Genomic DNA, 16,197 nt, shown 5'->3' with positions numbered 1-16,197 from the left:
ACTGGCCCTTGCGCCATAAAACACACACCATCATCTAATGAGAAGGCCTGCTCTGCCCCTTTACCAAAATTGTGATCAATGGCACACTGCGATGTAGCTAGGTGACATGAATTCAATGTGGTAATCCTTTCGTGAAGCCAGGGTTCCATATCCCAATGCATGAGTCGAAAATGGAAAAAAGACAGAAAAAATTAAGAAGCTTCATTGTTAATTATGCTTCTCGCATAATTTAAAATCTGGAATTTACCGCAGGGATTATGACTAATCAATATCATGACTGGGGCTTGGAGGTAGACAATGGAGGACTATTGTTACCAGTACCACTACAAGAGCGTAGATTCATCATTCCAGTTATGATGGATGCCATAAATGAACACGTAATAATAGCACGTACATCTTTCACAATAGAACCATTTGAAGGAAAACGCTACATGCATTCAAGAGTTTGTTTCTGATGGCATGCACTTTATTGAAAAATCTTCCGTTATTCGAAAAGGCAGCCTAGAGTTTTGAAGCATTGTTTAGGATTATAATTTTGGGTTGGAAATCCTAAATTTGTGTTCTGTCTCATTTGTCATGCTCTGCAATTTATCACGTGTGTGCCACATTGAAAACGCTGCTGGTTATAATCTTTGGATGAAAATGTCTGTCATATGTTAAACCAAGCAAAAAATGAGCTCGGCAGGAATCGGGCGGCCACCCATGGCCAGGTAAAGAGACGAAGGCCCGATCTCGGCCTTCTGGGTCGGGCCGGGCTCGGTGGTTGCACCCATGGCCAATCTGTTTGCCTGTGGTCGGCAGTCGGCATAGGGCCGACGTCATGACCGCGGTTACTTCATTGGGGCCGGGCTTGGCCGCCGTTCGAGCCAACGACTTCCGCACGACGGTCACAACGTGGCTTGTCCACGCCAGCATTCTTTTGCCGGCATGTATATGTAGGCTTTTATTCCCCCTTTGTTTTACTCATGACTGAGTGCTTTTTTTTGCTTATGCCGATTTTAAGGCCCCTGGCGCCAGATACCAAATATTCCGCTTCTTCAACCGAGTTACCTTAACTGCAAAATTACATTCTGGGTAGGTTACAAGTGCAGCAGTTTAATTGAAAGTCGCGCTAATTATTTATATTTTAAATTAATCGCTTAGGGCACATGTCGAAATGGTGGAATTAGAGGCCGTCAGCGCGCAAGGCTTATTCAGTCAGAACCAGTTTGTAACATAGCACCAATTTTGGGATATACGAAGTCAAAGTCAGCAAAATGAGATGGTGCCCTGAATGCTACCCTCGAACATTAGATATATTCGCAGAGCAGCAACAAAGTACAGATGACACCAAGGGATTTTCTGGCCATACTTTGACGTATATATTGAAACTGGTACTAGTTACAAAATTGGTTAACTGATACCCCCTGTATGTTAAATATTCATTGTCCACCATAGCGCATGTGCACTAAAGTGAGAATTAAAAAGATAATTGGTCCGATTTTGTCAATTAGCAAATATGCACTACTACTCCTTTAGAAAGTAATGCTCGCCTGTTACATGCAACCCAGATGATGAAAACGGATTGCTGGTATGTGCAACAAGAATTAAAACACACACACACACACACACACATATATATTATATATATATATATTATATATATATATATAGTTTGACAGAAGAAAGGACCCCTGTATAATTCGCTATGTAATTCATGGCACCGTTTGTGTCCTTTAAGTGCGCCTATATAATATAGAAGGCGAGCGCTTTGTAGACAAATTATCACTACAGTTGATTTTTGTTGACTTTTATTGAACTATTTAGATTCAGACACAAACAGAAAACTTGAAATCTTTTGTTGCAAATGCTGTAATCAATGACAGTCTTGTATGGGTACTTGAAAATGTCCTTCCTTGAATTGCGTGTAAGCCCGTTTACCAGAGAACTCTGCAGCCAGGTCACTTGACTAATTCTGCTATGGTCCCCCCTGGTATCTGAAATACAGACATGTACTACGTAAGTTTCTGAAATGGGACATGTATAACTATTGTTTGTGTGCTGAATATCGTACCAGATGCTTCGTGGCCTCTCAATAGCTCGTTAAGCGTTGTACTTAATTGTGAACAGGTCCTGACAGATCCATTTTCATGACAAAGCCTAAATACGCATCGCACATACAAACGCAGTCTCACATTATTAGCCTCAAAACAAGCGTCGCAAAAATCTGACGCTTTCTTTCTTCGAATTACCTTGTCACCACGACTGTTGCGCAACGTACGTACATACATCGTGCGCTTGGCATACACAGGGTGTCCCAAACTATCGCGCACCAAATTTAAAAATATGCAAATGCCACGTCGTTGGGTAGAACCAAGGTAATGTTTGCCGTCGCTTGAAGATACTCATATTATTTTTTGCAATCTGCCTAATTACATAATTAGTCCTAAATAATTATTAAACTACTCAAATATTTTAATTAGATGAAAAGTGTCAGTGAGAAAATTGTAGAGCAACATGAAAACTCCCGATACAGGTTTCTTTTGCTCAATACGTGTTACATAAAAGCGTTTTTCCGAGCGTGAAAGAAGCCCGCGAATACACGCAAAATTGCCGCGCGACTCGCCGCTCGAGGTTTTTTCTCGTAACAAAAGTTACAAGCATAGACAAAACACTTTCGAACTTATAGCGGCTTTTTAGCCTTGCATGCACATATCTACATGGTGACAGTACAGATTATTTGTCTGATTTGCAATAACTGACTGATGTTGAATAATATAAGTTTAATGCTCGTCTAACAAAGGCTCCCACGAATACTCTGTGCTCCGCTTGCAGTTTCGAAGTTATTTCAGAATTCAAAGAGAGAGTGGTCTGAAATCTTGCGCGTATGCTGCTTCTCTCTCTCTCTCTCTCTCTCTTTTACATATGTATACCACATTTCTTTACTGTATGCCTATTCTGTAATTAGTCTTAGAACATAAACGTGACTAGGTTTTGTTATCACCACACACAAGTTGCTTCATATTAATGCCACCTCATGTATTACCATTGCAAAATGGCAAGAGGCTTTTGGGGGGGCTGCAATATATTTCAGACGATCCAGCAGGCTAATACCTATTAATTGAAAAGTACTCTTTTGCCACATAGCAATATATCTTGGCTGCTTTTTCGTGTGTAAGTGCTCTGCGTGCGTGCAAATTATAACGCATATACAAAAACGGACTGGGAGTGTCATGCAAGAATTTGTGTGACTCCCAAAACTATTTTTTCTATTTGCGAGAGGTGAAAAATAAACTGTTTAGCTGGGTTGCGAAGGACGGACGTTGAATGGTGCGCGTAGCTCTTTTCGAGTGTGTTGCTGCTTACGATGTTAGATAAAATTATACTACCATACCAACGCCCCTTCAATAAAATCTTCAGTTGAGAATCGGCGCTCGTCCTGTGTATCTCGTCTACGTCTTCGTCGGCACTGCAACAAGATTATTAATGAGCTAGAGCTCATCAGCTCCGCCACGATATACTGTTATCAGATGAGCTGCACTTGTTTACTTTAGCGTGGGCGCGCTTCGGTGAAATTGATTGAACAACGCCGTCCTGCAGACTCAATTGTTTAAGTTAGAAATGCTGTCAGTACCAAGAGGGCAAGGCGACTGGTTAAAAGAAATAACTATTGCGTGCAAAACTTTACCAACTACACATCTAAACCAGGGAACATTGTAAGCAGTGTTCTAGTGCGCGGGAACGAGAAACAATTTAGCTCCCCATAGTGACGCACGGATCATTGCTGGAACAAACGCACGAAAAACATGATTGGGTCGAGGAATATTTAAAAGAGATGCTGAAAAATAAATAACAGTAACCATACCATTTCTCGGTGCACCCAAACGGCACTTACAGGTGCCAATCGTGGAGGCCCATCAGATTTGTCTTTTGCAATCCGCGAATCCAATTAGTATAATTACAGTGAACTGTATAATTTTACGGAGAACATTACGGGGTTGGATAGAATTTCTCACCATGGGCCGGGCAACTCACGCTGGTTTAGGCCAGGATGCGAAACCAGAAGGACCTCGAAGCTACACACCAAACATCGCTGAGTCAAATAAAATATGTGAAAAAAAGTGTCGTTTGAAAGCGCTTTCGTGTCATGGATCTTATTACGAGTGCACACGGTGTTTTCTTGCGCTCCTTTTCTTCAAGTTATTCACACACACACACACACACACACACACACACCACACACACACACACACACACCCACACACACACACACACACACACACACACACACACACACACACACACCACACACCACACACACACACACACACACACACACACACACACACACACACACACACACACACCACACACACACACACCACACACACACCACACACACACACACACACACACACACACCACACACACACACAACACACACACACACACACACACACACACACACACCACACACACACACACACACACACGCACGCACGCACGCACGCACGCACGCACGCACGCACGCACGCACGCACGCACGCAAGCACAACACACACACACCACACACACACCACGCACGCACGCACGCACCCCGGGTGTTCACACACACACCCCGGGTGTTCAAAATTACGCTTTACGGAATCTTTAAAAATCACCTGTGGCAGGTAGCACAATTCTTATTGTTGAGCTGGGTTATTCGAAGAGGCGGACATTTGTAGCACGAGACATCGAAACACATATTCAACAAATTCACAAAAATTGACTAATGCGCTTCTTAGTTAATTATTTGCGACTCATATTGCAATTACGAATTGGAGCCGGCGAGCTTGTCAGGCGTATCCACGCGGAATGAATTTCCAGGATGACACCAGTTTCGAGCTATTAATTCCCAAAGTGTGGGACGAAATACGTGGCTGTTTCAGTTACTTTTGTGCTTCAATGTATAAAACAACATCTTGGTAAAAACGTAAGTGGAAAAACAGTGCATTTTTACGGCGAGTTTGATGGCGCATATCTCCAAACTGGTGTCATTCTGGAAATTAATTCCGATTGGATAGGCCTGACAAGCTCACCGGCTACAATTCGTAAATTGCAATATGTGTCGTAAAGTAATTAACTAAGACGTTAATTAGTGAATTTTGTTAATTAGTTTAAAAATTTGTTTCGATTTCTCGTGCTACTGATATCCGCCTCATCGAACAACCCAGCTCAACAATAAGAATTATGCTACCTGAGACAGGCGATTTCTAAAATTTTCGTAAAACTTCATTTTGAAATCCGGAGATCCGGAGATCCGGAGATCCGGAGATCCGGAGTCTTTCTGGCTGACCATTCTACACCTCTCCTCTCTTCACGTTTCTAGCTCTCTGCCAACACGTTGGAGCACGTGGGCGCGCTTTGCACGCCAACACTCACTAACAGCACAAAAGTGTTGTGCATAAAAATTAGACTGACGCTTTTTCCGTTGAACACGCATCTCATTCAAGAATGAAATAAACAGCGCCGTATGTTCTGCTGCAGATATGTAACTCGCTGAATGCACTGCCGGTAGTCCCTTCAGAAGCAACAAGTCCTGTAATGTCTGCGTGTTTGTGATCAGTGAGAAGAGTAAACGGAGGAGCCCAGTATTTAATTATTGTATGAACCAAATAAAATTATTAGGACACCGAAGCAAAGGAAGACATAGCGGAAATGAACCGTTGTCTTACATTGTCGAGTTAATAACTCAGAAAAATGGAATGGGTGGAAGCCGAACCCACAGCCCACACTTGATCAACTGCGCAAGAAAGAAAAAAAAATAAAAAATATTGTCATGGTCTTGCATGGAGCGGTTGAGCTGAGCTGTGTTTCTAATCGGTTATTTCGGTGTGTCTTTAGATGGTTTTTAATGTCTTCCCTTTTATTTTCATCATTACAGATTGGAACCCCAGTCTTCAAGCATCCACATAGGCCGGTGAGTCCTCTTTGATCATGCCTGACAGAGGCGTACGTGTACCAACCTCTTGGTATGACGTTAGCGCATATGGCGCTGTCTTCGCTGCCGTTGAATGATCCGTCAAAGCGACGTTTTCAGTTTGATTAATCGCGAGTTTCCACTGAAGCTTCGCGGTGAAAGCAGTCGTATCAAACGAGGGCTTTTAAAGTTTTTGTACAAAGTTTACCCGAAAGTATCTTCGGCGGCTATATTTGTTCACTAAAGAGTCATATTTGTTACCCCCTTCCCTGAGACCTGTACCAAAATAATTAATGCGCCTGCTTGCATTCAATTTTTTTTTTCAGGAATGTCTGCCGCGTTTTCCTGCTTGCTGTTCCAGCAGAGCAAAATCATTTCATCACGTTGCGCATAGATCATGTTGAAATCACTGCTTTCTAGGCGGGCGCGTTCTTTTTCGCCAACGGACTCTTTGTCGTGTATACCTTGCTTTTTATGCAGTCATCTCAATCGCAGTATTGTTTCATGGGATATATACTTGCCAATTTCACCTTCTGTACAGCCCATTCTGATTCTGCAGTCCGCTTAATCAGAAGTATTCATTATTATATATACAGTCGGTTCGACTTCGCTCTAGCAAAAGCCTATCTGTTCATAATTCGTTTTGATACATTAGAGCCATTTTTTTCAGGAGCTTATTACTTAGCTGGCGTTTGGATTTGTCGATTTTAACTTCTTGGCAAATAGTAATAATCTGGCTACGTTTCCACTGAATAATTTCTTGTTGCCTAAATGTGGCCGGGACTAGGGTAAAATGGCATCAACCTCCACTGTGGTTAAATTACTGGAATAATTTGCCACATTCTTTCGAGATATTACCATTATTATCTACATTTAAATACTCTTTAAAAGTACAACTCTTAAACAGTTCCTTCTGTTATTGTTTTTGTGGTTTGCTAATACATCTTCATTACCTGCATATTAGCCCAATTTCTACGTTACCTGCATATTATCCCTCAATTTTCTACTTTTTTTTCTGTCTAGTTCATGTTGAATTTATACACTTGTACATACAATTCTATTTGCATTACCGCAATCTTGTTTTTTACTCAAGATGTAGAAGTGTTCTGATATGTTAGAACGACGGAGAGCTGTACAAGTTGGTATAGAGATTACGCCAACTGTGTGTACATACATGCATACATACATACATACATACATACATACATACATACATACATACATACATACATACACACACACACACACACACACACACACACACACACACACACACATACATACATACATACATACATACATACATACATACATACATACACACACACACACATACACACACACACACACACACACACACACACACACACACACACCATACATACATACATACATACATACATAGAAAGAGAGAGAGAGATTAAGTTGGTAAAGGTTGTATAGACGAAAGCACGCGTTCAACATTTCTTCTATCTTCGTTGTACTAGGTCCTGTCAACACCACCTAGATAGCACAGGCCTACGCACTCCGATCTGTGATTTCATGCTACCTGGCCCTAAATTTTCATTGCCAAGGCTGGCATGACAAAAGCAGTGACGTCAAAATCACTGTTGCTTACGCGGGAGCATCCCATTAGATTCTATGGCAGTCGGGCCAGGTAGCATCATGTCATGATCGGAGTGTTTAGGCCTTCTGCTTGATATCTAGGTGGTGTTGGTCGTGTCGGCTTTTTCTACGCCTCCCTTTCCGTACCGTCTATTCCGAAATGAAACAGATTCCAAATATCTATAGTAATTACTGTTTTTCAATTATAGCTTTAGTGCGTCCAATATTGTCGCGATTCTTTTCCTCATCTTGCAACTAATGCCGGTGCTGCCTGTGACCCTCCCTCGCCTGTATGTGTTTCCTCTGTTACTTATAGCTTTCGGAAATAATCAGTCTCATTTTATTCAATATTGCCGCAGCTGTAACTGGCGCAAATGTGGGCTGATGCGGTACCGTCATTAGATACGTGCAACTGAAGTAGACTGATACAGAACAGCGAAGCTGAATGACAGAGGTAGACGAGACGGAGCGCTGATTTCCAACAAAATTTTATTGCAATATGCGGTGCGAATATATACAAAATGGCGAAGCTTACGCACGCCTGGTGCGCCAGCTGCCTCAAGACACACAGTAAATGAAAACAAACAAAAAACGAAGTTCATTTGACGATGAGAAGACATGAAAGAACCATGTGTTTTTTAGCTTTCAAATAAAAAAAAAGAAAAAGGAAAAAAAAGACCTATAGGTTTTTTTTTTTTTTTTTTACTTCGGCCACTAAAAAAGAATTTAAAAAAAGGACCAGCAATATTTTCTGGAATTACGTCACTACAGATGAATTATTTGCCCGGGTGGACATCATTTACAAGAAAAACTAATGCAATTTAATCGCTAAATAAAATGTTTCAATAAACGAACTTTTTAGCTACAAACTTCACGGCACATGTTTATATTAAAACTCTGGTTACGTTTTTCTGTATTTTAATATGGCCATGTAGACCAAGATAACTGGCGTGAAATTATTTGTTCCAGGTGTAGATTGCGATTTTAAATAATGGAAAGGTGGACACGGTGAAACAAGGCCACCGCGAAGTGCGGCTCATGGTGCAACCTGTGCGACCCCCGTTGTGATGTAGTAGAGACGCGTAAAATGAAGCCACACTTCTACGTCACGGAATAGTTGGACAGAGAACCGCGTTTAGGGGGGCCGCTTGCGTAATCAGGTAAATTTAAAGAATAATTTGACGACAGTTATTTCTTTCAATATGACCATGTTGAAATTTAAAAGACGTAAGTAGACTTTTCTGACGATTCCCTCCAACATCAACAACAATAACACGATCAATCAATCAGTCAATAAATATATCAATCAATTAGTCAATCAGTCAAGTGTTCTTACAGTGCCCAGGAACAGCTACAGAGCCTTGGTACTGGTGCAATTAAAAGGTATTACGCAAGACACAATGTACAGAGAAGACAAATGGTGATAGACAAAACAACATACATCTATACAAGACTTATGATAGGCAAGAAACACAAGTTTAACACTGCAAAAGCATGTTGCTATATTTTAACGCGATAGCGTTAAGGGTCCCGTGTCGCAGAAAATCCGGCGTCGGCGTGGATGTCGGCGTCCGAGGCAGAGAAAATCATCCCCAACCACCCCGACCGCGCAGGCCTCCCACGTGGTGCAGGGTTTTCGTGAACAATAATTGAATTTCTCACAGTGAAATCCGGCAGAAAAATGGTAAAGTACAGACTTAACCACAACCTACAGACATGGTGGCGTCGAATTGTAATCTGAATGAAGGAAAAACATATTTCTGTTAGGAGGAAACTCAAACACAAACCCCTTTTCAGCATGTCTACCATACCAACATGGCGCGCGGGTAGTTTACTTGTGAAAATGTTATCCAGATGGCGCTCGCACCCTCGGCAGGCCAAATTGGGACTTCGCCTGCCTAATGCGTTTTGGACACGCGCGCGCGTCGGTGCAGTCGCAAACAATAAAATAATAAAAAAGGTGCTAGGGCCTTCGCATTTTATTATAAGAAGACTTATATTGCCCCCGGAAAAGCGGCTTCCCAGCAATGCATTTCTATCTTAAAGTGAAGCCGACTTTAAGGGGATCGGTGTTAGCTTGGTCTTTGTAAGCTGGCTTTCCCACGTTCTGTGTTGCAGTAAAGCCTATATACTGAAAGAAAAATGCGATACGAACGGGGCCCGATAACGCTATCGCGTTCCTCTCTTAAAGGCGAAGCTTAAGTGTCCTCCAGTTTTTATTTTAAGCGGGGAGCGTACCTTTATGATCCTGTATGGTCAACCCTGTGATCTGTGTGGTTCTAATAATAAAATCAAAATTACATTACACCGCATTCCCAGCTCATTGTTTTTGTGGTAGTGAAGAAAAGCGACTTGGATTGTGTCTTTTTCTCCTCTTCTGAGCCGCATCATGACATTTCGCTTGTTTTCGGGGATTCTGTGTCCGTATTTTTCCTACGACACGTTACGGTAGCAACCACGCGAAATCGCGCTCAAGGAGTTGTTTAAGGCTTGCCTAGGGAAATTAGATCTGACTCTACTTACACCTGCTATCTGAAATGCTCCCCGTTTATATGACTGATGCACCAGCCTAGCGGGAAAGCGATATGACGCCACTGCATTGGAGGAGTCAACAGGGTGTGTTCAGATAAGAACAGTCGCAAAAGGGGTCCCAAATATTTTAATCTTTACTAATGTTTTTATGTTAGGCAGGAAAACCCTTCTGCACAGTGGAACCGAGACTATTTTTCCCACAAACGTATTTGATTCACACAGAAAAAAAAAAAAATCTTCATCGAGACAAAGTGCGAAAATCTCGTTTTCGAGTGGCAAAGTATTTACACTTAAGAAGCGCGTGGCTATAGAGAATACTGTTTTCTGCACATTAAACGGAATTACGTTAAATTGAGCTTATTTAATCGTAGCATGGCATTGACAAAAATGCAAGTTTTCCTCTTTAATAGACGATAAAAGATTGAGGGCTTTATTTGGCCTTTTTTTTTTAACGGGATGGCACTTTTGATCGATGGGCTTAACTTCAAAAAGCTTTCGCTCCATTATTCATTCATTATTATTATTATTTATTTATTTATTTATTTATTTATTTATTTATTTATTTATTTATTTATTTATTTATTTATTTATTTATTTATTTATTATTTTTATACAGTTTCCTACAGGGCCCATCCGGGCATTAGTATATAGGGGGAATGCATGAAACATGGACTGTAGACATGCGGTGCAATATACGAAGTACATTCAAAATGCAAATGAAAAACAAGCAATGCAACAGTTCAATGATAACACAATGATGGACAGAACACATTACTCAAATACAACATTCACAATAAAACGGGCGAACAATTCGACAAGTTATGCCAAGATATAAAAACGTAGTCATATAGCAATGTGAAAACGGATGGAAGAGGCGCAGTAACAATTATATCCGGCAAACAGTTCCAGTCGTGTATATAGTAGGGGGAAAAGGAGAAGCTTGAAAATATCTTGTCGGCAATTTTACTTGTATTTTCATACTGTTGTCCACGCGGGCGGACACGTAAGCGGGTTCCTTAGGTATACGCTTCACTATAATTCCGGTTCTATTTTTTAGGATGTTAAAAAGCAACGTTACTCTTAAGTACTTACGCTTCTCAGAGAGCAAGGGCCACCGCAAACATTTCACAATATTATATTACCGCGGTTCGTAAAATCATAGTCTCCTGTCGCAAACCGAGCTGCACGCGTCTGTAAACGCTCCAGTATATCTGTATTCCTTTTCGTTGCCAGGTCCCATACCACGCACGCATACTCTAGAGAGAGAGAGAGAGAAATAACATTTATTAGCCCCGAAGGAACTAAAGCCAAGTCCGGGCCTCCTGGTAGGCTCATGCCTCCTGGGTGTACATTTGCGGTGTGCAAGGTTTGTTTTAAGTGCGGCGGGACATGTCTGAAATTGCGTCGCAAGAACTTAGCACCCGGCTTGCCTTTGCTGTTAAATACTCAGCATGGGCGTTCCGTGATAGCGGGCTTGAAAAAGTAACGCTTAGGTATTGAAACTGCGACACAGCAGACAAGGTAATGAGTTTGCACTTTGAATATTAGGTTTCATGTTCCATCTGCCGCATCACGATAGAACAGTGTTAAACTTATCCTATACAAGGAGTCGTAATCAATTTTACAGCCAACATCGCGATAGACGCAGCCATCTTCAGCGTATAGTCTGACTAGGCTAGAAACAGTTTCAGCAAGATCATTGATGAACACCAAAAAAAGAAGCGGGTCCAGAACAGATCCTTGCGGAACGCCAGATAATCGAATCGCTTCTTCGTTACGTGCTACGCGACCTTCAAAAGAGTGCGTTCTCTAATTTTTTGTTGTTTTCTTGTAACTGAGTGCAAAAACTAAACTAAAATAAAAAAAAATACCCTGACAAGTCAGAATATCGCCTGTCGTTGGCCGTTTAATAAGACAATATCACTTCCGATTTCTGTAAATCTACCTGAAGTTCCTTTCTTGTGATAATATTCTTGCAAATATAAGATGCCATATTTTGTTACTGGTACAGATACACGAAGGCTAGGTATCCGGTTCACTGATCGACGGCGGGGGTAGTTATGTTGAACGGCGTACTTATTTCGATTTTGTTTCTGAAGCAACGAACGATTGAGTTGACTAATTTATAATTCATAGCTTGGATTGTAGACTATGTAGCAGGAGGCCAAAATCAACGCTGGAGCGTCCCTCGCTTCGCCAGGTTTGGCTGCTACAGCGCCGGGTGCTGCCTCGATCGTTTGCTGCGACAGATGTATACAGGAGTCAACGGAAGAGCTGCTCTAATCACAATAAACATTTTGCGAAGACGACTAGAATTGTCTCCGCCCCCGCTTTCAAATGGTATATGCCAATAAACATGGTCGTCGTCGTTACTTCTGTCCATTCGGTGTTGCGGGGCTTCTCTACTTCAAGTGCGAGACAGCTCAGCACTTGGAAGGTGCAACCTTTAGGGGAAATTGGGGGGGCGGGAGACACATTTAAAAATTCAGGACTCACACATTTCATTCACTTCCTTCTTCTATAGAAGCATGAAAGAAACTTTGTTCATCCGTTGACAATGACATTTGTACTATTTGTACGCACGCTCTGTTGTAAGTCGGCGCTTGTGTTGCCCCCCTTCCTATTTGTCCTCGTCTTGCGGCGCTGTCTCGCACTTCAGAAGTTGCGAAGAGTATTGACTGGAATGTTACACTCCTCAGTTCAATTGGCATTGAAAAATGTTATAGCGTAACTGCTTGCTCCATGACGCATGCACCCTCCCTCCCTCACAGCAATGCCATTTGTGGGCGTCAGGTATGTGTGGTCATGGCCAGACTGAAGTACATGCGCTGCACGCACGCGCGCATTCCAGTCTGGGGTGCCTCACTGCGCACCTTCGAACTCGCTCCGTGTACCTCCTCCCAAGGAGCGGCAGCCGAGGAGGACTCCGGCCGTGGTGTCGGTAACTGCACTGCGCAGGCGCGGAAAGCGCGGCAGGCGCTTCCGCCAACGCGTCGTCTGCTACTGCGTCGGGCCGTCGCGGGGCTTGTCGTACATGCTACGAGCAGAACGACTCCGCCGTTCCTGGAGAATAAACATAAACTTCTCACAGACTGACAGCCAGCCTAGTTGATGTTGATTGATCTTTGAATTGACGTGTACAGCGCACGAAACAACGTGGACGACAGAGGACAACACTGTCCGCATATGCTTCTCGGTCGTCCTTGTAACTGTTTCTTGCGCTGTACAAGTCAAAGGCGTAAGCTTCTAACGCCGCACACGAGTTTTCGAAGGGTGGGAGAAGAGAAGTTGTTTCTGGTGCTTACGAGCAAGATGTTCCTTCGTAGCTATGTTTGGCCTTCCTGCACATCACGTGATATGAGGAAGGAAACCGATCCATTATAAAAGCCGATGTTCCGTATGAAGCCCGAGTGCGATTAGAACGCGGCCACGTGCCGTATGCTGAGATAGCTGATGGCTTCGTGAGCGCTGTGTTCTCGAGCGCCTAGTTCGCGTTTGGACGTAAGACAGCGCGAAGGGGAATCCGCTGGCCGCCGCTGCTGCTGATCACGCCAACGTTCTGTCAGTGACTGTCCGCGCTGATCGACTGAGATGTGTTCCTGTTTGCCTGTGCGCGAGTGACAGCGTGTTTGTTAATTTAGTTACTAAGCGAATGTTTAAGAAGCAGCTTATGCAGGTGATAAAACGACTAACCATACTTCGTACAGCTGCATAATAATTTGCTATCGCAATCAATGCTTCGCCTGCCGGGCGAAACACTTTTTTTAATGCTATTGTACGTTATATATCAGTTTGATTCGTGTGTTCCGTCTTCTTTTTTTTGTGTGTGTGTGTGTGTGTGCCTCAGCCTCATTATTGTGTATACCTTGGGGGTACAAATAAATAAATAAATAAATAAATAAATAAATAAATAAATAAATAAATAAATAAATAAATAAATAAGGAAGCTGCTATATATAATTACGCAGGATATTAGTTCTCTGTCCATACAAAATGGTACCCTTGCACCATAGTACCTTTATTGCCACTACTAGAAATCATACACTTATAAATACTTAAATGTTGTAGCACGAGAAATTTTGTGACTCGCACGAGCAAGTTCTTCCGACTCCCGCTGTGAAACAATCACAACCTTTCACTCATTTCCCAATTATAGTTTCCGGGGAACTGGCGACATATTGTGCTTGTTGCCAACATTTCTAATCGAAAATAAATTAATGAATAATAAATCATTGTAGGAATATAAATCAATATGCAATTAATCATGAAAATGCTCAATCATTTCCCAATCGATTTCAAGGTGTACGTTACCTGCGGGTCTTACTGCGTGAATCTCTTCGCATTTCATTTCGATATGCCCAGTGGTCTCCGGATTTTTGCTGCAGCATACACATGTCTCATTTAGTTTTTGTCCTTAGGCAACCAGCTCGACACTCAAATAGCGAGACACTTCCCTTCGTGTTATCATACAGATTGTCCTTTCTAATTTATTTCTTCTCATTCTTGTAATTATACGATCACGGTCTTTTTTTTATTCCATTCTTTGCATCAAATTCACTGTCTGTATCTCTCACTTTCTCTCTGATGAGTCCTGGTTGCCTATATCCCCGACGACGACGATGATGATGATTTAATGGCATCCTCTTTGAAACGGGGCGGCGACAAACAGTCATCCAGCCTGCTTATATATCCTCTTCTACTTACGCCAGCGCCTCTGGTGCTACCTTCTGTCACTATATGAAACTTTCGGGGAAGTTGCGTGACTATAGAGAAGTATCCTGGTGGTAGAAAACGTCCTCATGTCAGTAAAAAACTGCCGCTATTCGTAATGCTGTGCGTGGTTCTTCATGGTGTGATTTAATACAATGCAGTAGCCTTTTGTTATCGCTGAATAGCAGAAGAGAGGCAGTCCATGTATAAATGAATACATGTGAGTGAAACTAGCCGGACGCATTCAAATAAGTTTTTATTTTGAGGTCATAGTTGCCCGGGCGTAAAAAATGCGGGCTTTGAAATGTAAATAAAAGAAAACGTATTCACAAATTATTATTTTGCTTTAACACGGCAACGTTAATAAGCGTTCGTAGCGCTTGCGGCGGAACATCATCCACGCACATTGATGGGCTACACAGCTTCAGTCGTGGACCACCCTGGTCGGGTCAGTCCTTTAGCTCGGGAAGTAACTGCAGTTCAGGACTGCCCGCTGTCGCACACATGGCTTGGAGCGGAGTATTGCGAAGCTGCGCCCAGCGTAGGGTTCGTCAGCAGGATCGCCTTGAGCGTGCGTTTCGTAGCGGGCACCTCACCGAGCAGCAGCGGGATGTCGGTAGTGCAGACGGCGTGGTCCGCTGTGTTGTGCCAGATGCCGCGTAGACCGTTGCTGCGCTGGATGTTCCGCTGCGTGGTGGTCGCCTTGCACAAAGTCAGGTCGCCGCGTCGCGTCCAGCCATCCTCCGCCAGCCAAAGTTGGCGTTCCGCTGCGTCGCCGAGCTGTAGCGCCGCCCGCCTCGGCATGCTGCGGTCCATGTTGTCCGGTAGCCTTCTGGTCGAGAACAGTCTCTTCAGGGAAGGAATGTGGCAGCTCGTCAGTTGTCTCCCTGCAGCCCGCTCCGCCGTTGTTGACACTGCTGCTGACGATGCGTTCCCTTATGGCGGACTGGAAGGTCTGCACGATTCAGAACGAGCCACGTCAGATACTCTCGCTGCCAGCGCCTCGCAGGTCGCGCGCGATCTTCGTCGTCTTCGCTTCGTTGCCGGAAATGCAGCCTGTGCATTTATTTTTTCAGAAATGCGTATATATATATATATATATATATATATATATATATTAAGCAGGCAGAGTTCCGGGTTTGTTATTCAAACTGGCCAAAAATATGCGACAGACGATAGCTAAACCTTTTGATGAATGTGGTATACGGTATATGATGATGAATATGTTATACCGATGTACCGTATATCGGTACCATTCATTTAGAGTACGTTCACTGCGACGGAACTGTATGTATAGAGATTGTTAGTGCTGAATGTTTTTCTGTGGCTTTGTTTCTGTGGCAGTTTCATTTATTTACAGTTTCAGTTACCCTATACTTGGTTGCCAACTTTCTTGACCTCTTTTTCCATTC

At 42.8% G+C, this 16,197-nt stretch overlaps 1 protein-coding gene across 1 annotated transcript in view; it reads right to left on the bottom strand.

Moving 5' to 3' along the window:
- Positions 1-15,843, bottom strand: part of LOC125945535 (uncharacterized) — a 320,959-nt gene extending 305,116 nt beyond the window's left edge. The window contains exon 1 of the mRNA XM_049667386.1: positions 15,377-15,843. Coding sequence (XP_049523343.1) covers positions 15,377-15,601 — 225 coding nt within the window. The 5' untranslated portion in view covers positions 15,602-15,843. The remainder of the gene's footprint in view (positions 1-15,376) is intronic.
- Between the last annotated feature and the right edge of the window lie 354 nt (positions 15,844-16,197).

The sequence above is a fragment of the Dermacentor silvarum genome, chromosome 1 (genome assembly GCF_013339745.2).
Source record: "Dermacentor silvarum isolate Dsil-2018 chromosome 1, BIME_Dsil_1.4, whole genome shotgun sequence".
Taxonomy (NCBI): domain Eukaryota; kingdom Metazoa; phylum Arthropoda; class Arachnida; order Ixodida; family Ixodidae; genus Dermacentor; species Dermacentor silvarum.
Note: the sequence above shows the minus strand (reverse complement) of the source record. Positions and strands in the feature narration are given on the sequence as shown.